Source organism: Mycteria americana, unplaced genomic scaffold (genome assembly GCF_035582795.1).
Source record: "Mycteria americana isolate JAX WOST 10 ecotype Jacksonville Zoo and Gardens unplaced genomic scaffold, USCA_MyAme_1.0 Scaffold_129, whole genome shotgun sequence".
In the NCBI taxonomy this organism is placed as follows: domain Eukaryota; kingdom Metazoa; phylum Chordata; class Aves; order Ciconiiformes; family Ciconiidae; genus Mycteria; species Mycteria americana.
In genome coordinates, this window is record NW_027445469.1 from 1 (window position 1) to 17,824 (window position 17,824).

The 17,824-nt window shown below is 76.7% G+C and overlaps 5 protein-coding genes across 8 annotated transcripts; all 5 read right to left on the reverse strand.

The window, feature by feature from the left end:
• Positions 1–643: 643 nt before the first annotated feature.
• On the reverse strand, positions 644–4,865 carry PHF23 (PHD finger protein 23). The gene is given in 6 exon segments (XM_075489328.1): positions 644–973; positions 2,039–2,273; positions 2,276–2,644; positions 3,496–3,588; positions 3,851–3,882; positions 4,767–4,865. Coding segments are annotated over 6 exon segments (963 nt in total). The 5' UTR covers positions 4,789–4,865; the 3' UTR covers positions 644–761.
• Positions 4,866–5,057: 192 nt separating this feature from the next.
• Positions 5,058–6,542, reverse strand: GABARAP (GABA type A receptor-associated protein). Its single transcript, XM_075489327.1, has 4 exons — positions 6,291–6,542; positions 5,626–5,704; positions 5,431–5,549; positions 5,058–5,208 (listed from the first exon to the last, which is right to left on the reverse strand). Exons 1-4 carry the CDS (start codon positions 6,378–6,380, stop codon positions 5,143–5,145), a joined length of 354 nt encoding a protein of 117 aa, XP_075345442.1. The 5' UTR covers positions 6,381–6,542; the 3' UTR covers positions 5,058–5,142.
• Positions 6,543–7,218: 676 nt separating this feature from the next.
• Positions 7,219–10,458, reverse strand: CTDNEP1 (CTD nuclear envelope phosphatase 1). Of its 2 annotated transcripts, none has more exons than XM_075489330.1 (8): positions 10,231–10,458; positions 9,439–9,505; positions 9,118–9,236; positions 8,787–8,858; positions 8,566–8,682; positions 7,929–8,040; positions 7,765–7,849; positions 7,219–7,636 (listed from the first exon to the last, which is right to left on the reverse strand). In XM_075489330.1, exons 1-8 carry the CDS (start codon positions 10,321–10,323, stop codon positions 7,576–7,578), a joined length of 726 nt encoding a protein of 241 aa, XP_075345445.1. In that variant the 5' UTR covers positions 10,324–10,458; the 3' UTR covers positions 7,219–7,575. The 2 variants fall into 2 exon arrangements, with proteins under 2 accessions (XP_075345445.1, XP_075345444.1); XM_075489329.1 differs by having other exon boundaries at positions 10,222–10,458.
• Positions 10,459–11,095: 637 nt separating this feature from the next.
• ELP5 (elongator acetyltransferase complex subunit 5) lies at positions 11,096–14,189 on the reverse strand. Of its 3 annotated transcripts, XM_075489317.1 has the most exons (7): positions 14,119–14,189; positions 13,438–13,498; positions 13,282–13,362; positions 12,519–12,736; positions 11,703–11,884; positions 11,388–11,617; positions 11,096–11,299 (listed from the first exon to the last, which is right to left on the reverse strand). In XM_075489317.1, the coding sequence occupies exons 1-7, from the start codon at positions 14,168–14,170 to the stop codon at positions 11,200–11,202; spliced, it is 924 nt and encodes a 307-aa protein (XP_075345432.1). In that variant the 5' UTR covers positions 14,171–14,189; the 3' UTR covers positions 11,096–11,199. The 3 variants fall into 3 exon arrangements, with proteins under 3 accessions (XP_075345432.1, XP_075345434.1, XP_075345433.1); XM_075489319.1 differs by lacking the exon at positions 12,519–12,736; XM_075489318.1 differs by lacking the exon at positions 11,703–11,884.
• Positions 14,190–14,505: 316 nt separating this feature from the next.
• Positions 14,506–17,777, reverse strand: CLDN7 (claudin 7). Its single transcript, XM_075489337.1, has 4 exons — positions 17,555–17,777; positions 15,414–15,578; positions 15,118–15,202; positions 14,506–14,766 (listed from the first exon to the last, which is right to left on the reverse strand). The coding sequence occupies exons 1-4, from the start codon at positions 17,775–17,777 to the stop codon at positions 14,598–14,600; spliced, it is 642 nt and encodes a 213-aa protein (XP_075345452.1). The 3' UTR covers positions 14,506–14,597.
• Between the last annotated feature and the right edge of the window lie 47 nt (positions 17,778–17,824).

A 17,824-nucleotide genomic window follows, 5' to 3' on the forward strand; every position in this document is an offset into this window, starting at 1 on the left:
ACAGCCCGACTGTACACCGGGGGGGCCCCAACCTGTGTCCTAGGGCGGGGGTCCCCCAAAACTTCCCGGGGCGAGGACCCCCCCCGCTGCCCATGGCCTGGGGTGAGGGTCCCCAAACCCCCTGAGTCCCGGGACCCCGAGGGGGGTGGGGTCCCCCCAAACGTCTCCTGCCCGGGGGGGGGGTGGGTGAGAGTCCCCCCCAGACCTCCTCTGTCCGGGGGGGGGTGTGTGAGAGTCCCCAGCCCCCCCTATCCTGGGGGGGACACGCATGAGGCTCCCCCAAACCTCATGGCCTGGGGTAAGGGTCCCCCCAAACCCCCCCTGTCCTGGGGCGGGGGTCCCCCAAACCTCCTGAGTCCCAGGACCCCCACGGGATAAGGGCCCCCCCAAACCTCCCCTGTCCCGGGAGGGGGGTGAGGGTCCCCCCCATCTACTCTGCTCTGGGGTGAGGGTCCCCCAAATCCCCCTGTGCTGGGGGGAAGGGACCGTCAAACCTCCCCTGTCTCGGGGAGGGGGGGGGGGGGCGAGGGTCCCCCAGTCTCGCAGCCTGGGGCGAGCCCCCCCTAACCCTACCGTCCCGGGGGACGAGGCTCCCCAAGCCCCCCCCCCCCCCCTCCCCGTGCCCCAGGGGCGAGGGCCCCCCCCAGCCCTCCCGCGTCCCGTCCCCGAGACCCCCCTCCCCCCCCCCCAGCACCCCCCCACGGGCACCGGGACGCGGGGACGGGGGCGGAGGGGCGCTCACCCCCCCGGGTCGGGGGGCCTTAGGGGTCCCCCCCGGGGCGGGGGGTGCCGGGGGGGGCGCGGCGGGCCCCCTCCCGGCACTTCTGGCAGTAGAAGACGTCGGGGACGTTGTTCTTCTTGACCTTGGCGCAGGAGAGGTGGATCCAGGTCCCGCACTGGCTGCACTCGATCATGGGCCGCCCCGCGAAGGGCTTCTGGCAGTAGCAGGTGATCAGGTCCCAGGAGTCGTCGCCTGCGGGCACGAGAGGGGCGGGGGGGTCGCAACGGGGGGGCACCCCAAAGCGGCCCTGGGGCAGCCTGCCCGGCGTGGGGCTGGGGGGCGGGGTGCTGGGGGGGACCCCAAAAGAGAGCCCGGGATCGCCGTGGGTCCCCGGATCGCTGTGGGTCCCCGGGATCAGACTGGGATCACTGTGGGTCCCTGGATCACCGTGGGTCCCCGGGATCACCCTGGGATCACCGTGGGTCCCTGGATCACCGTGGGTCCCCGGATCGCTGTGGGTCCCCGGGATCACCCTGGGATCACCGTGGGTCCCTGGATCACCGTGGGTCCCCGGGATCACCCTGGGATCACCGTGGGTCCCTGGATCACCCTGGGATCACCGTGGGTTCCCTGGATCAGCCTGGGATCACTGTGGGTCCCTGGATCACCGTGGGTCCCCGGGATCACCCTGGGATCACCGTGGGTCCCTGGATCACCGTGGGTCCCCAGATCGCTGTGGGTCCCCGGGATCACCCTGGGATCACCGTGGGTCCCTGGATCACCGTGGGTCCCCGGGATCACCCTGGGATCACCCTGGGTCCCCGGGATCACCCTGGGTTCCCTGGATCACCATGGGATCACTGTGGGTCCCTGGATCACCGTGGGTCCCTGGGATCACCCTGGGATCAGTGGGTCCCCGGGATCACTGTGGGACCCTGGATCACTCTGGGATCACTGTAGGTTCCCGGGATCACCGTGGCTCCCTGCATCATCCTGGGTCCCTGGGATCACCCTGGGATCACCATGGGTCCCCGGGATCACTCCCAGGATCACCATAGGTCCCTGGGATCACCGTGGGTCCCTGCATCACCCTGGGTCCCTGGGATCACTGTGCCTGCTATGGCCCGGGGGGGGGTCTCCAGGGCTCGTGGGGGCAATGGGGGGGCACGGGGTGCTGGGGAGCACCCAGACACTTGGGACCCCCAACGGCTGCGGGGTGGGGGGCGCAGCGGGATCCCCCAGCCCCACATCAACTCCCCCCAGCCCCACATCGTCTCCCCCCAGCCCCACATCGTCTCCCCCCAGCCCCCCGCTCACCCGACTCCACCATGATGTCCTCGTCCATCACCCGCATCTCGCCCTCGCTGGAGCTGCCGTCCCCGTCCCCGTCCCGGCTGGTCTCGGTGCTGCCGCCCTCCTTCCCCCCCCCCGCCCCCAGTTTGCCCCCCCCCGCTTCCCGGGGCTCGGTGCCCCCCTCGGGGGGCGGCGGGGGGGGCGGGGGCGACGCCGCCTCCTCCTCCGAGTCCGTCTCGCTGGGGGAGGCCTTGGCCCCCTCCCGCTCCCCCTTCTTCCACCGCCGCTTCTTGCTCTTCTTGATGCGGGCGCGGGGCTCCCCCCGGCCCCCCCGGGGCCCCCCCGGTTCCCCCCGCCGGCTGCGCCGCTCCCGCCGCCGGGGGGGGCGCGGGGGGGGGCTCCGGGGGGGGGCGGCAGGTCGAAGAGAGAGTCCTTCAGCCGCATCTTGTCGAGCAGGGCGCTCTCGGGGGGGGCCAGGCGCCCCAGCCCCCGCTTCTTGGACGACTTGGCCTTGCGGACGAAGGTCTCGATGGTGCGCAGGGCGGCGGGGGCCGAGCCCCAGCCCTCCCCCCCCTCCGCCCGCCCCGGCCCCAGCGGGGAGCTGGGCCCCGAGGACGGCCAGCCGCTCTCCTGGGGGCGAGGGGGGGGTCAGGGGGGGCCACGACCCCGGCCCGGCGAGCCCCTCGCCTCCCCCCGAAGCCCCCCCCCGGCGCCCCTCGCTGCCGGCCCGGGGGCGTCCCACCCCGCCCCCCGGCCCCCAAGGTCCTGGGGGTGCCCCGCCCCGCCCCCCCCCCATTCTGGGGGCTGCCCCAGAGCCCCCCCGGGCGGGCCCACCTGGCTGCTGGCCTGGGGGGTCCCGAGCCCCCTGTCCCCAAACACCCCACCCTGGGGGTACCCCAGCCCCCTGTCCCCCCATCTTGCTGAACCCTGACCCCCCCCCCCCCCCAACCGAGGGGCCCCCCCGAACCCCCTCATCTCCCCGCCTCAAGGTCTGCTCCACACCCCCCACCCCGGGGCTGCCCCGGCCCCGCCGGACTCCATTTCCCATCGCCCACCAGCGCCGCCCGCCCCAAAATGGCGGCGACGCGCGAAGCACGCCGGGACTCGTAGTCCCGCGGGGCGCGAAGCCTCCAGCTCCCGGCATGCCCCGCGGCGGGGCGGGGCGAAGCGAAGCGAAACCGCGCGGGGCTCGCCGGGACTCGTAGTCCCGGGAGGAGGCGGAGCCTCCATCTCCCGGCAGCCCCCGCGGGGGCGGGGCGCGGCGCGGGGCACGCCGGGAGCTGTAGGCGCCGGGGCACGATGGGCCCGGGGCGGCGGTGGCCGGGCCCGGGCGGGGCGGGGGGGGCCGGGGGGCAGCGGGCGGGGGCAGCGCCGGCCCCGGGTCCCCCCCGCGACCCCCTCGGCGCCCGCCGCTCCCCCCCCTCCGGCGCCTCCCGGTTCCCCCCCCCCCCCGGTCCCCCCCGCCGCGCCCCGGGGCTCACCTCGGCGGCCGCCGGGATGTACCCGGCGTAGGCCAGGACGAAGCTGCAGAACTTGTTGAAGTCCTCGATCGTGCGGCGGCGCTTCTCGGGGGGCTGCGGGCACCGGGGGGGCCGTCGGCACCGGGACCGCCCCCCTCCCCCCTTACCCCCCTCCCGCTACCGGCCCCGCGGCGCGGCGGGGGTTAAGGCGCGGCGGGAGGAGCCGGGCGCCGCTCCCGCCTGCCCGGCCGCGGGTTACCGGGGCGGGGGGGCTCCCGGGAGACGGGGATCCCCCTCCCGGTTCCTCCCGGTAATCCCCGGTCCGTCCCCGTCCCGTCCCCCCCCCCCCCCCGCCGCTGCCCCCCTCCCCCCTCACCTGCGTCTCCGCCTTCAGGCTCGGGAGCGGGTCTGTGGAGGGGGAGGGGGGTCACAGCGGGACCGGCGGGACCGCGAGCCCCGGGGCCGGGGGGAGGGGGAGGTACCGGAGCGGCCCCCCCGGAAGCGCCCCCCGGCACCGGGAGCTCAGGGCGCGGCCGCCCCGGTGCCGGGACCGTTGTTTCCCCCCCCGCGTTGCCGCCGCCTCCCGGTCCCGCCGGTCCCCGAGCCGCCCCCGCCCCCCCCCCAGTTCCCCTCCCCCGCCGCCCCCCCCCGGGCACGCTCCGGTTCCCCTCCCCCCGCTGGTGTGCGCCCCGAGTCCCCGCCGCCGGTCCCGGTGCTCCACAGCCCCCCCCCAGGTCCCGGTACCCCCCCGCCGCCCGGTCACGGGACGCCGCTCCCGGCCACGCTTTCCTCCGGGAAACCCCCTCCCCCCCCCGTAACGGCACTCCCGGTGCTCCAGTTCTCCGCGGTGTTCCGGTTCCCCCCCCAGTACCCCCCCGCCAGCAGTACTCCCGGTGCTCCACCCCCCCCCCCGGTACCGACGCTCCGGCGCCCTCCCCCTCCCCAGCACTCTCGCTGCTCCAGCCCCCGCCGGTGCTCCGATTCCCCCGGTACCGGCACTCCAGCTTCCCCCCTCGTGCCCCCCGCCCCCGGTACCGGTGCTCCCGCTCCCCCCCCCCGTCTCCCGGCGCTCCCGGTCCCCCGGTGCCGACCCACCCCCGGTGTCCCCGCTCCCCCCCTCCCCGCCGGTGCCAGCACTCCCGGTGCTCCCGCTCCCCCCTCGTGTCCCCCCGGTGCCGGCGCTCCCGCTCCCCCCCCCCGGTGCCGGCGCTCCCCCTCCCCCCGGTACCGGGACCCCCCCCCATCCCCGCTGCTCCGGTCCCGGCCCCCCCCGGTGCCCCCGGCGCCGGTACCTTCGGGGCCGGGCTCGGCCATGGCGGCGGCCCCACGGCGGGGTCGGGCCCCGGCTCCGTCCGTCGCTCCCGTCCGGTGCCGCCTCGCTCCGCACCGCCCCCGCCCCGCCCCGCCCCGCCCCCGCCCGCTCGGCCCCGCCTCCTCCCCGCCCCGCGCATGCGCAAACCCCGCCCCCGCTCCCCAGCGCACCGCCCAGCTTCCGGCGCGGGGCACGCCGGGAGTTGTAGTCCCGATCCGCCGCCCCCCCCCATCCCCCCCCCCCCCCCCCGCACAAAGGAGGCCCGAGGCGCTCGGCGGCTCCGTCGCGTTTATTGAGGCCGAGGCCGCGGGGCCGCGGGGGGCTGGGGGGGGCGGCGGGCAGGGGCCGGGGGGGGCTCAGGCCCCGTAGACGCTCTCGTCGCTGTAGGCGATGTACAGGAAGAAATCCTCCTCGTGGTGCTCCTGGGGGGGGGGGGGGGGGGGAGCACGGGGAGGGGGGGGTCAGGGGGGGCCTGGGCACGGCCCTCCCCCACCCCGGAGCTCCTGGGCACGCCCCAGCACCCATATCCACCCCCCAGCCCCACGGGGCACCCCAGGGACCCCACCCGAGTCCGTGGGGCGCCCCCCCCCCCATTCCCCCCTCCCGCACCCCGGGTCCCCTGCAGCCCCCCCCGTGCCCCCCACCTGGTAGAGCTGGCCCATGGTGGCGCTGGTGGGGGGGATGACGTTGTTGACGAAGAAGAAGAGCGCGTCCTCCGCCCGCAGGTGGATCCGCTTCCGGATCAGGAAGTAGAACTGGCCCACTGCGGGGGGGGCACGGTGAGGGGGGGCCGAGGCACCCACCACCCCCCGGCCGCCCCCCAGCCCCCCCGCCCCCACCTGTCAGGTCCGAGGGCACCAGGTACTTCTTCTTGTCCAGGTCCCCGATTCGGGCCTTCGGCGCCTTCTCCACGATGACCTGGGGGCGGGGGGGAGATGGGTGCGGGGGGCCCCCCCGGCACAGGGGGGTGCGGCCCCGCAGAGACCCCCCCCGGCTCAGCCTTGGGGGGGGGGAAGCGGGGGGGGGGGGGGGGCGGGAGGGGAGGGGGAAGGCGTCGCCACGGGGGTCCCGAACGCCTGGGTCCCCGGGCAAAGAACGGGGGTTGTCACGGCGGGGGGGGGGGGGGGGGGGGTGCGCCCGGACGCCTGGGTGCCTCGGAGCGGGGGGTCCCGGAGAGTTCCGGGGGGGTCCCCAGGGGGTTCCAAGGGGTCCCGGGGCGGTTCCTGGGGGTCCCAGGGTTCCCCAGGGGGTCCCCAGGCGGTCCCGGGGCGGTCCCAGGGGTGTCCCGGGGCGGTTCCGGGAACCCCCCCGGGCGGTTCCGGGGGGTCCCAGGGTGCCCCGAGGGGTTCCAGGGGCTCTCAGGGGGCCCGGCGGGACCCCAGGGTGCCCGGGAGGGTCCCCAGGCAGCACCCGGGCGGTCTCAGGGGTCCCGGGGGTTCCCCAGGCGGACCCGGCGGGTTCCGGGGTGTCCCGGGGGCGTCCCCCGCGGGTCCCCGGCGCTCACCGGGACGCGGTCCGGGTACTTCTTCCGGATCTTCTCGCCCTCGCAGCGGCGCTTCTCGAACGGGTGCTCCTCCTTGTACAGGAACTTCATGGCCGGGCCGGGACCGGGACCGGGCCGGGACCGGGACCGGAGGGTGCGTGCGCGGCGCACGGATACGGCCCCGCCCCCGCCGCCACGCCAACAGCGCAGCGCGCGCGCCCGCGGCACGCAATCGGCGTAGCGACCGCCGCCCCGCGACGACGGAGAACGGGGCGCCCGCGCCTGCGCACTCGGCGTAAGGACCACGCAGATGGCGTAGCGCCTGCGCGCTCGGCGTAGGGCCGGCGCTGATGGCGTAGCGCATGCGCGCTCGGCGCAGGGTCCGCGCTCGCCTCCGCTTCGCTACGGAAACGGCGTACGCCCCCCCGACCCGTTAACGGCGGTTGCGCCATGGGAGGGGGGTGGCGGGAGCGGGACGGGCCCCGGTAACGAGAAGGGGAACCGGTGGGGAAGCGGAAGGAACCGGGCGGTGGCGGCGCGGAGGGATCCGCGGCGGTGCTGCGGTCGTCATGTGACTGACGTCACCCCGCCCGCGGGAGGGGGGGTGAGTCACGTGGCGGGCGGGGTCGCGAGGTAAACAGTGGCGCCACGTGACCGCCGCCGGCGCAGCCAGGAGGGGGCGTGGCCAGGGACGAAGGGGGCGGAGCCAGCACTGGGACGCGGACGGAACCACGGCGCGGGAGGGGGGGATGGGACGGGACTGGACCATCGCGCGTGGGAGGGGGACGACGGCACAGGGGGACCCCGGGGGAGGCGCAGGGGGTCCCCGGTGTCCGGGGGAGCCCACCCAGGGCTGGGGGGTGCGGGGGGGACGCACAAACACAGCCCCCGTCGGGACGGGGGGACACGGGGGGAGCCCCAAAGCACAGACGGGCGGAGACGCCGCGGGTGGGACCAAGGTCTTTTAAAAACAAGAGGGCGGGGCCGGCAGCACCCATCTGTCCGTGTCTGTCCGTCCGTCCGTCTGTCCGGGGGGGGGTGGCCCCCACGCCCCCCCCCAGCACTGAAGTCGGGCCCGTGGCTTCCCGCTCCCCCCTGCCACCGAGGGGAGAAGCTTCGTCCCCCGCCCCGGGGCGCAGAGTCCGTCCCTCGTGGGGGGGTGCGGGGGGGTCCCCACGGCGCTGGCACAGTCCCTCGTGGGGGGGGTCCCCACGGCGCTGGCTCTGTCCCTCGCAGGGGGGCCCAGGGGGGTCCCCGTCCCTGCGGCGGTCAGGGTGACGGTGACAGGGCGGGGGTGGGGCTGCTGTCACCACAGCCGGTGCTGGTGCAGGTTGCGGCTCAGGACGGAGCGGACGTCGGCTGTGAACCTGGGGGGGGGGGCCAGAGCGGGATGAGACCCCAAAACAGCTCTCTGCCCCCCCCCCCGCCCAAGCCGGCGAGGACCCCAGCGTCAGGGTGCTGAGCCCCCAGACCCCGCCGTGCCCCCCTCTCTTACCTCAAGGCATCCAGCATGGGCAGCAGGTTGAGCAGGGCCGTGTCGCTGGGGTCGCTGAACCAGGACTTGATGGGGATGGCATTATCTGGGGGCAGAGCAGGGGGTGAGGGGCCGGGGGCGTCCGGGGGGGCCCTGGGGGTCCCTGGGGCTGCCCGGGGCCGTACCTGGGTGGCTGCGGTAGGCGCCGGGGGAGTTGTCGAGGATGACGATGCTGGAGAGGTCGCTGTGCACCACCGACAGGTCCTTGATGTAGCTGCCCAGCTCCAGCGTGCAGTGCTGGGGGGCGTGTGCCGGTCAGGCCCCGCCCCCGACTGGCCCCGCCCCCAGGTGGGCAAGACTCCGCCCACACAGTGGCCACAACCCCGGGGGGGAGCTCTGCCTCCTGTAGCCCCGCCCCCACACTGACCCCACCCCCAGGCAGCCCCATCCAGCCCTGTTAGCCCCACCCACACTGCAGTAGCTCCACCCCCAGGCAGCCCCACCCAGCCTTGTGTTAGCCCCGCCCCCACCACAGTGGCTCCACCCCAGCCAGCCCCCCCAGCCCTGCATTAGCCCCGCCCCCTGATACAGTGGCTCCACCCCCAGCCAGCCCCACCCAGCCCTGCATTAGCCCCGCCCCCCACCGCAGTGGCCCCACCCCCAGCTGGCCCTGTTAGCCCCACCCCCACCACAGTAGCTCCACCCCCAGGCAGCCCCACCCAGCCCTGTGTTAGCCCCACCCACCACCACAGTGGCTCCACCCCCAGCCCACCCTGCATTAGCCCCGCCCCTGCCCCCGGCCCCGCCCCCGGCCCCGCCCACCTGGCGGTAGTAGCGGCGGTTGAGGATGCTGCGGTTGTTGTCCAGCTTGTCGGCCACGGCGCAGCCGTAGATCTCCATGCTGGCCGTGAACACCACCAGCTCGTACCACTGGCTCACCTGCGGGGGGGGGGTCAGCGCCGGGGCTGCCGGCATCGCGGGGGCGCGGGGGGGAGGCTTGGGGGGGTCCCCGGGGCCGGGCGGGGGGAGGGGGAGGCACTCACCACCTCCAGGAAGAAATCCACGTGGGGCCGCTTGTGCACGAAGAACCGGACGGGGTGTTTGTCGATGACGACCTGGCGGGGGTGGGGGCGGGTGGGGGGGGGGGCGTCAGCGGGACCCCGACGCCCGCGGGAACCCCCGCCTCGGGCACCGGGAGCCTCAGCTGCACCCCAGCCCCTGGGACCCCCAAACTCTGCCCCAGGACCCCCAGATTCTGCCCCTGGGGCCCCTAAACTCTGCCCCCCTGCACGCCCAAGCTCTTCGTCTGGGAACCCCCAGGTTCTGCTCCCAGCACCCCCAAACTCTGCCCCTGGGGACCCCCACCCCCCCAACCTTGAGGATGAAGTCCGGGGGGGTCCCCGGGCGCACGGTGGGCCGCAGCACGCCGTCGTGGTGGGAGTGGATCAGGGTCTCGTCCAGGTCCAAGACGAGGATCTTCCTCTTCACCTGGTCTGGGGGCATAACGGGGTGTCAGGGGGCCCCCCCAAACCCTCCCCACTCAGGGCAGGTCCCCATTACCCCCCCCCCCCCGTCGTGTCTCTCTGCCTCCTCCTCAGAGCGCCCCCGGTTTCGGGGCTCTCCTCGCTCCACCCCACAGCCCCCTCCCCCAGTTTGGGGGCTCCCCCCACCCCACAGGGACCCCCCCAGACTTACTGAGGCGGTTGCGGGAGACGGGGGAGAGGGGCAGGACGTCGTATCGCACCGTCTGGTACTGGATCACCTGCCGGGAGGGAGGCGGGGACTGCCACGGCCGCGGGGGACCCCCAAAGCGGGGCCGCAGCCCCCGGAGCCCCCCAGCCCCGTGGGGCAGAGCAGCCGGGCTGTGACGGGGTGTCCCGGCCTCCCCCCCCAAAGCCCAGAATAGAACCCAGGCGTCCAGGCCCCCGCCGTGCCGCCGTCTCCTGGCAGCGTCCCCTCTGCTGTCACCGCCGGGCACAGGCGCTGGCACAGAGCCCCGGGGGGGCCAGCGTGTCCCCCCCCCCCCGGGCTAAATTAAACCTCTCACCTGCTGCTCCTCATCAGCCCCCCCCGCACCCCCCTCACGCACCCCCAACCCACCCACGGACCCGGGGTCCCCCCTCACGCACCCCCAAACCCACTCACGGACCCGGGGGGGGGGGGCCACAGCCGCCCGGCGTGCCCCCGGTTTGGGGCCGTGGAGGAGCCCCCGAAGCCCCTTCCCCCGCGGGAGGGGACCCCCCACGCCCCCCCCAAGCCGGAGGGACGGGGGGGCCCCGCTGGGGAAACTGAGGCACGGACAGAGCCCGCCACCCCCCAACCGGCCCCGCAGCCCGGAGGAATGGGGGAGCCCCCGGAGGAAGACGGCGGGACCGGGAACCCCCAAAGCCGGGTCTGCCCTCCCCCCGAGGTCCCGGTACAGCCGGTGCCCGCCCCCCGCCGGTACTCACGGTGCGGCCCCCCGCTCCCGGTACTCACGGTGCGGACCTGCCGGCGCAGCATGTAGAGGAGGAAGCTCCAGAGCTTGGTGGCGAAGGCCACGAAGGTGCGGAGCCCCAGCAGGCACTGGGTCCGCATCATCCCGGCACCGGCACCGGCCCCGCCGCCGCCCCCCGCCCGTCCCAGCTCCGCCAGCTTCGCGCCCCCCGCGCCGGGGGCGGCGGCGGCCCCAGCCCCAGGCCGGCCCCGGGACCCTCGGCCCCGCTGCGGCCGCCGGCCCGGGGGAAGGCGGCGCCGGAGGCGCGGGGGAGGCGGCCCCGGGAGTCGCGGCGGCCCCGGGAGTCGCGGCGGCCCCGGAGACGCGGGGGAGGCGGTCCCGGGGAAGGGCCCCCGGCGGTCCCCGGCCGCGGCGGGTGGGTCGAGCTCGGCCGTTACCGGCGGACGCCCCCGGCCGCCGCCATCGCGCTCCCGCCCGGCCCCTCCCGCCGCTCTCGCCGCCGCCGGGGTCACTTCCGGCCGAGCACTTCCGGGGCGCGGGCGCGGCGCCAAGGCCGGGCGCGAGGGGAGGTGGCTGGGGCGCCTGCGCGGGCGACGGGGGGCGTGGTCTACCCATGGAGGGGCGGGGAATCACCGCGGAGGGGAGCGGGCGCGGCCTCCAGGGATGAAGGGGCGGGGCGCAGGGGGAAAGCCCTGAGGGGGCGTGGCCGCTGGAAGAGGCGTGGCCGCGAGCGGGTGCGATGCAAACGAGGGGGCGTGGCCCCAACAAGGGGCGTGGCCTCGCCTCCCAGCGCCTGCCCCGGGTCCCCCATTCCCCCCTCCCCGTAGCCGGGGCGTCCCCGGGGGACCCGGGCCCCCGAGCCCCCCGAATTGGGGTGTCCCCCCCCAGGGGACCCTTCCAGTGACCACACGGGGGTGGGGGGATGCAACAGCTTTATTGGGGTCCCGACGCTTACATAGGGCCTGCAGTAACCCCTGGGGTTTATGTAGGTCCTACAATATCCCGGAGGGGGGGGGTGGTCACACGTCCAGGTCGTCGTCGGGGTCCTCGGGATCCTCGTCCTCGGGGGGCTCCGGGGCGCAGACGATGGTCCCGGGCGTCTGGAGGAGGGTGGACCTCCTGGGGGGGGGGGGAGGGGGGGGGGATTACTGGGGAGACTGGTCCTGACTGGGAGCCGGGGGGAGTGGGGGTCGTGTCCCCCCCTCACCTGGGGGGGCTGAGCTGGTACGGGGGGGGCACGGCCGCCCGTGCCGCCCGCTCGGCCGCCGACAGCCGCAGGCGGAAGGTGAGGGGGGGGGCCCGGCCCCCCGAATCCCTGGGGGTGCCTTGCCGCCGCCGCCCCCCCTCCTCCTCCTCCTCCTCCCCCCCCCCCGGCGCGGGGGGGGGCACCCCCAGGGAGCGCAGGGAGCCGTCGGGCAGGAGGGTGAAGCTCTCGTCCTGGGGGGGGGGGGAGGGGGGAGAGAGGTTTGGGGGGGCCGGGGGCACCATCACCCCATGGGTGCCCCCACCCCCCCTCACCCACCTTCTGCCTGCCCGTCCCCCCCCCGCGGGGGCGGCTGAGCACGCTGGCGAGCCGGGGGGCGCCGGGGCTGGGGGGGGGCCCCCCCAGGACGAGCTGGGTGCTGGCCAGGGCCCCCAGCGCCCGCAGCAGCCCGGGGGGGTGCAGGTCCCCGTGCAGCAGCGCCAGCAGGCGGGAGGGGCGGGCTGGGGGGGGAGAGGGGTGTCCGGGGGGGGGCACAGCCCAGGGGACCCCCCTGCGCCCCAGCCCTATGGGGACCCCAGAGTCCAGGCTCCCTCCCTGCACCCCAAGCCCAAACTGGGGGGGGGGCACCTCTGGCCCAGCCCCATGGGGACCCCCGGTGTCATCGGGGCCCCCCCACGCCCCAAACCCCAATTGGGACCCCCCCGCACCCCAGCCCTATGGGGACCCCAGAGGCCGGGCTCCCCCCCCCCTGCACCCCACACCCCAACTGGGGGGACCCCAATGTCTGGACCACCCCCCCCCAATCTAGGGGTGCCCCCCCAACCCCATGGGGACCCCCGGTGTCTGGGCCCCCCCCGCACCCCAAACCCCAATTGGGACCCCCCCGCACCCCAGCCCCATGGGGACCCCAGAGTCCGGGCTCCCCACCCCCCCACCCCAACTGGGGGGACCCCAATGTCAGGACCCCCCCCCAATCTAGGGGTGCCCCCCCCAACCCCATGGGGACCCCCGGTGTCTGGGCCCCCCCCGCACCCCAGCCCCATGGGGACCCCGCTGTCTGCGCTCCCCACCCCCATCCCGGTGTCAGGGCCCCCCCAGTCCCCCAGCCCCCCCCGGGGTCCCCCAGGACCTGACCGGAGCTGGGGGGCCCCCCCAGCAGAGCCCCCAGCGCCTGGCAGAGGCGGGGGGGGGGCAGGCGCAGCAGCAGCCAGCTGAGCGAGTCCAGCACCAGCGTCAGGGGCCCCCCCGGGGGGAGCCCCCCCCCCAGCAGCCCCCCGAAATCGCCTGCCCGCAGGTCAGGGTCCGGCCCGCTCCAGCCCAGGGGGTCCGTGAAGCCATCGCGGTACAGGAGCCTGCGGAGGGGGGGTCAGGGGGGCCAGGGGGGCCCGGGAGGTATGGGGGGATGCTACGGGTGTCCATAGGTGCCTGTAGGGGGTACGGGGGGGTCACGGGGGTGCACTGGGGCTGTGGGGCCAGGGAGCTGCTATGGGGGGCCACGGGTGCCCTTGGGGGGCCATGGGGGGGCTGTGGGAGTCCATGAGGCGTTCCATGGGGGGGGCTGTGGGGCCATGGGGGGCCACGGAGGTGCTATGGGGGGCTATGGGGGTCTCTGAAGGGTCGTGGGGATCCATAGGGTGCCTGTGGGGCCGTGGGGAGCCATGGGAGGGGCTATGGGGGTCCATGGGGTGCCCCATGGGGGGGCTGTGGGGCCACGGAGATGCTATGCGGATCTCTGGGGGGTCGTGGGGGTCCATAGGGTGCCCATGGGGTGCCTGTGGGGAGCCATGGGGGGGCTGTGGGGGTCCATGGGGTGCCCACGAGGGGGCCATGGGGCCACAGAGGTGCTGGGGGGGGCTGTGGGGTGCCCCATGGGGGGCTGGGCGGGGGTCGCACTCACCGCTGCTTCACCGAGGGGCTCAGCCCGGCCTCGAACTGCTCCCGGGGGACGTCGAAGAGGACGACGAGGACGCGCTCGGCCCTGAGGGGTGGGGGGTGAGTGGTGGGGGGCTGAGCCCCCCAGCCCCCCTACCCCGGCCGCCCCCCGGCCCCCCACCTCTGCACGGCGGCGCTGGCGAAGGCCCGGAGGAGGCTGCGGCCCTCGCAGGCGGTGCTGTCTGGCGGGGGGGGGACGCGGCTGAGCCCCGCGGCGACCCACACCCGGCCCCACGGCTTCCCACAGCCCCCCCCCCAGCCCCACTGCACACCAGAGCCCCCCCATCCCCAGCCCCATGGCATCCCAGAGCCCCACAGCCCCCCCAAACCAGCCCCGCTGCACCCCACAGCCCCGCTGCAACCTGCCGCACCCCACCCCCACCCCCTCGGCAGCCCCTGGCCCCCCCAAACCAGCCCCCCAGCCCCCCCAGCGCCCCAAACCTGCCCCACTGCACCCCACAGACCCCCCAGCATCTCCTGACCCCCAAAACCCGCCCCACAGCCCCCCAAACCCGCCCCACAGCCCCCCCGGTCCCCCAAACCCGCCCCACTGCACCCCCCAGCCCCCCCAGCACCTCCTGACCCCCAAAACCCGCCCCACAGCCCCCCAAACCCGCCCCACTGCACCCCAGAGCACCCCCAGCCCCCCCCCGACCCCCAAACCCGCCCCACTGCACCCCCCAGCCCCCCCAGCACCTCCTGACCCCCAAAACCCGCCCCCCAGCCCCCCCGACCCCCAAACCCGCCCCACTGCACCCCCCAGCCCCCCCGACCCCCAAACCCGCCCCCCAGCCCCCCGCACCCCGCACGAGGACCAGCCCCTGCGCGCCGCCCGCCACCAGCGCCTCCAGCATCGCCGTCCCGGCGCCTCCCGATGACGCCACCGTACGGCGACGAGCGCCGCCATGTCCGGGAAGGCGCCTCCCGATGACGCCACCGTACGGCGACGGGCGCCGCCATGTTGGGACGGGACGGGACGGGACGGGACGGGACGGGGCAGGGCGGGCGCGGTCGGGGGGGAGGACAGGAACCGAACGCGGCCAGGAAAAGTTAAAACACACAAAAAAATGTATTTCGTACAAAACCGCTGGCGAGGAGCCCGCGGAGACCCCGGGGGGGCACCCCGAAATCTGGGGGCTCCCTGCCCCCCAAGTGCGGGGGGGGCCACAGTGGTTGGGGTCCCGGCGGGGGGACGGGACCCCCAGACCCTCCCGAGCGTGGGCGCGGACCCCGCAGTGGGGGTGGGGGCCCGGGGGTCCCCGAAGCGGGGCTGGGGCCCCCTCAGACGTACTCGCGGGTGCTGGGGGGCTGGGTGCCGGGGGCCTTGCCCCGGGGGTAGGCCGGGCCCCTCCCGCGGCCCCGGGGGCAGGAGCAGGCCAGCATGGCCCCCCCCAGCAGGGCCAGGGCCGCCCCCGCCCAGCCCACGAAGATGGCGGTGCCGAACTCGTACCTGGGGGGAGCAAACGGGGTGAGGGACCCCCAAACCCCCCACAGCCCCCCTGCACCCCCAAGCTGCCCCACAGCCCTCCCTGCACCCCCAAACCCCCCACAGCCCCACAGCCCCCCCCTTCACCCCCAAAACCGCCCCACAGCCCCCCTGCACCCCCAAACCCCCCACAGCCCCCCCCTTCACCCCCAAACCCCCCCACAGCCCCACAGCCCTGCCCCACAGCCCCCCTTTGCACCCCCAGACCCCCCCCCCAGACCCCCCTTCAACCCCAACCCCTCCCAGCCCCCCTGCACCCCCAAACCCTCCCCCCAGCCCCCAGAGCCCTCCACAGCCCCCCCGAGCCCCCCTCACTTGGAGTTGACGGGGACCGTGGGGTCGTAGAAGTTGGTGACGATGCGGTGGCCGTACCAGGAGCAGGCGACCAGCCCCAGCAGCCCTGGGGGGGGGACCCCGTCAGCCCCCCCACGCCCCCCTCCCCGAAATGGGGTGGCGGGGCTGGGGGGGGGGTCCCCAGGAGCGGGTAGAGGCCCCCCCCCCGACAGCGGGGTGTGGGGTCCCCAGCTCGGGACAGGGACCACCGAACGGGGAGGCGGGGTCTCCGATGGGGGCACCCCAAAATGCGGGGGGGGGGTTGGGGTCCCGCTCACCGGAGAGGAGGAAGAGGCCGCCGCCCGCGGCCGCCGTGCCGGCCTTGCGCCGGGGGTCGTCGTCCCCGCAGCGGGTGCACTTCATCCCGGCCACCGCCAGCCCCAGCGCCAGGACGCCCAGGACCCCCGACACCACCATCAGCGCCCGCGTCACCTGCACGTACCCTGGGGGGTCGCGGGGGGTCGGGGGTCACGGAGAGGTCACGGGGGTCACGGACCCCCTTGCCCCACCGGCACCTGCCCCCCGTCCTGCCGCCTTCAGCCAGAGGGGTCCCGGGGGTCCGAGCGGGGGGTCCCGGGGGTCCGGGTGGGGCCAGGGGTCCTGGGGGTCCAGGCAGGGGGTCCCGGGGGTCCGGGTGGGGCAGGGGGTCCCAGGGGTCCGAGCAGGGCTTCCCAGGGGTCCAGGTGGAGCAGGGGGTCCTGGGGGTCTGGGTGCGGGGTCCCAGGGGTCCGGGTGGGGCAGGGTGTCCTGGGGGTACGGGCAGGGGTCCCGGGGGTCCGGGCAGGGGGTCCTGGGGGTCTGGGCAGGGGGTCCCGGGGGTCCGGGTGGGGCAGGGGGTCCCAGGGGTCCGAGTGGGGGGTCCCGGGGGTCCGGGTGGGGCAGGGGGTCCTGGGGGTCCGGGCAGGGGGTCCCGGGGGTCCAGGTGGGACAGGGGGTCCCAGGGGTCCGAGCGGGGTGTCCTGGGGGTCCAGGTGGGGCAGGGGGTCCTGGGGGTCCGGGCAGGGGGTCCCGGGGGTCCGGGTGGGGCAGGGGGTCCTGGGGGTCCGGGCAGGGCTCCCAGGGGTCCGGGTGGGGCAGGGGGTCCTGGGGGTCCGGGCAGGGGGTCCTGGGGGTCCAGGTGGGGCAGGGGGTCCTGGGGGTCCAGGCAGGGGGTCCCAGGGGTCCGAGCGGGGTGTCCTGGGGGTCCAGGTGGGGCAGGGGGTCCTGGGGGTCCAGGCAGGGGGTCCCGGGGGTCCGGGTGGGGCAGGGGGTCCCAGGGGTCCGAGCGGGGCGTCCCGGGGGTCCAGGTGGGACAGGGGGTCCCGGGGGTCCGGGCAGGGGGTCCCGGGGGTCCGAGCGGGGCAGGGCGAGGGCTTTACGGCCCCTGGCTGTCACCGGGTTTGGACTTTGGCCCCGTCACGGGCAGGGACGGGCAGGGACGGGCAGGGGCAGGGACCGCGCCCGCCCTGGCACCGCGGCCTTGGGTCGCTGCCAGCGTGGCGGGGGACACCGGCGGGTGCCCGGGGTGCGGGGGGAAGCGGGGGTTCCCCGGGCGCCCGGTGCCCCCGGGGGGGGTCCGTGGGTCGCGTGGCGGTGGCCCGGGCACCGGGGCTCCCCTCCCGGGGGGGGGACGGGACGGGACGGGCGGGACTTTGTCCCCGTCCCTGCGGGGGGGCCCCGCCGCGCCCCAACGGCCGCTTCCGCCCGTGACTCAGGGCCCCCCCGGGAGGGGAAGTTTCAGCGAAACCGAAGGCGGCGGCCGCGCTGCCCCCGGCCGGGGCGGGGAGGGCCCGGGGGTCCCCAAGGCGGGAGGGGGGGGGGGGGGGGGGGGGGGCAGGTGTCCGGGCCCCCTCCGGGGGGTCCCCGGGGCCGGGAGGACCCCGGCGCTCGGGCGTCCCCGGGGACCCGGCGTCCGGCGACCCCGATGGCCCCTGCGGTCGGGCGGTGGCAGTCGGGGGTCCCCCCCGTCCCCCGTCCCCCCCCCCGAGGGCCCAGCGCCCGGGAGGTGCCCCTCCCCCCCGGCCTGGCCGCTTGTTGGGCTCCGGCAGCCGGGACCCCCCAGGCCGGGCAGGGGCTCGGGGGAGGGGGGGCACCCCCCCCGCTGCGGCAGCTCCCGGACCCCCGGGTTCCCCCTGGCTCAGTGTCGTGGCCCGGCACCCCCGTCCCTGACCTCCCCCCTCCCCGTCCCCGAGACCCCCCCGAACCGCTGCACCCCCAGGGATCTCCCTGCACCCCATCGACCCCCAGCCCCCCCTGACCCCTCCTGACCCCCCATTTCCCCCCCACCCGCCGGGCAGGGCCAGCAGGGGGTCACAGCTCTTGCACGGGCGGTGGCCCAGCCCCCGTTGCCCCCCCAGCCCCCCCATGGCCCCCCCGGCCCCCGTTGCCCCCCGTTGCCCCCCGTTGCCCCCCAGCCCCCCATGGCCCCCCAGCCCCTCACCGGGCAGGGCGAGGATGGAGTCGAAGGTCTTGCACTGGAGCTGGCCGGTGCTCTGGCTAGCGCAGGCCATCCACAGCCCCTGGTAGGTGGCCACCGCGGTGATGATGCTGTCCCCGGCGAAGGAGGACGTCTGCCACTGCGGCAGCACCGTGGCCACCACCAGCGCCCCCCACCCCGCCAGCGCCAGCCCCAGCCCCAGCACCTGCAGCCCCCCCTGCGCCATCGCCCCGCGCCCGCGGGACGGGGTCGAGCCCCGGCAGGAGCCTACGG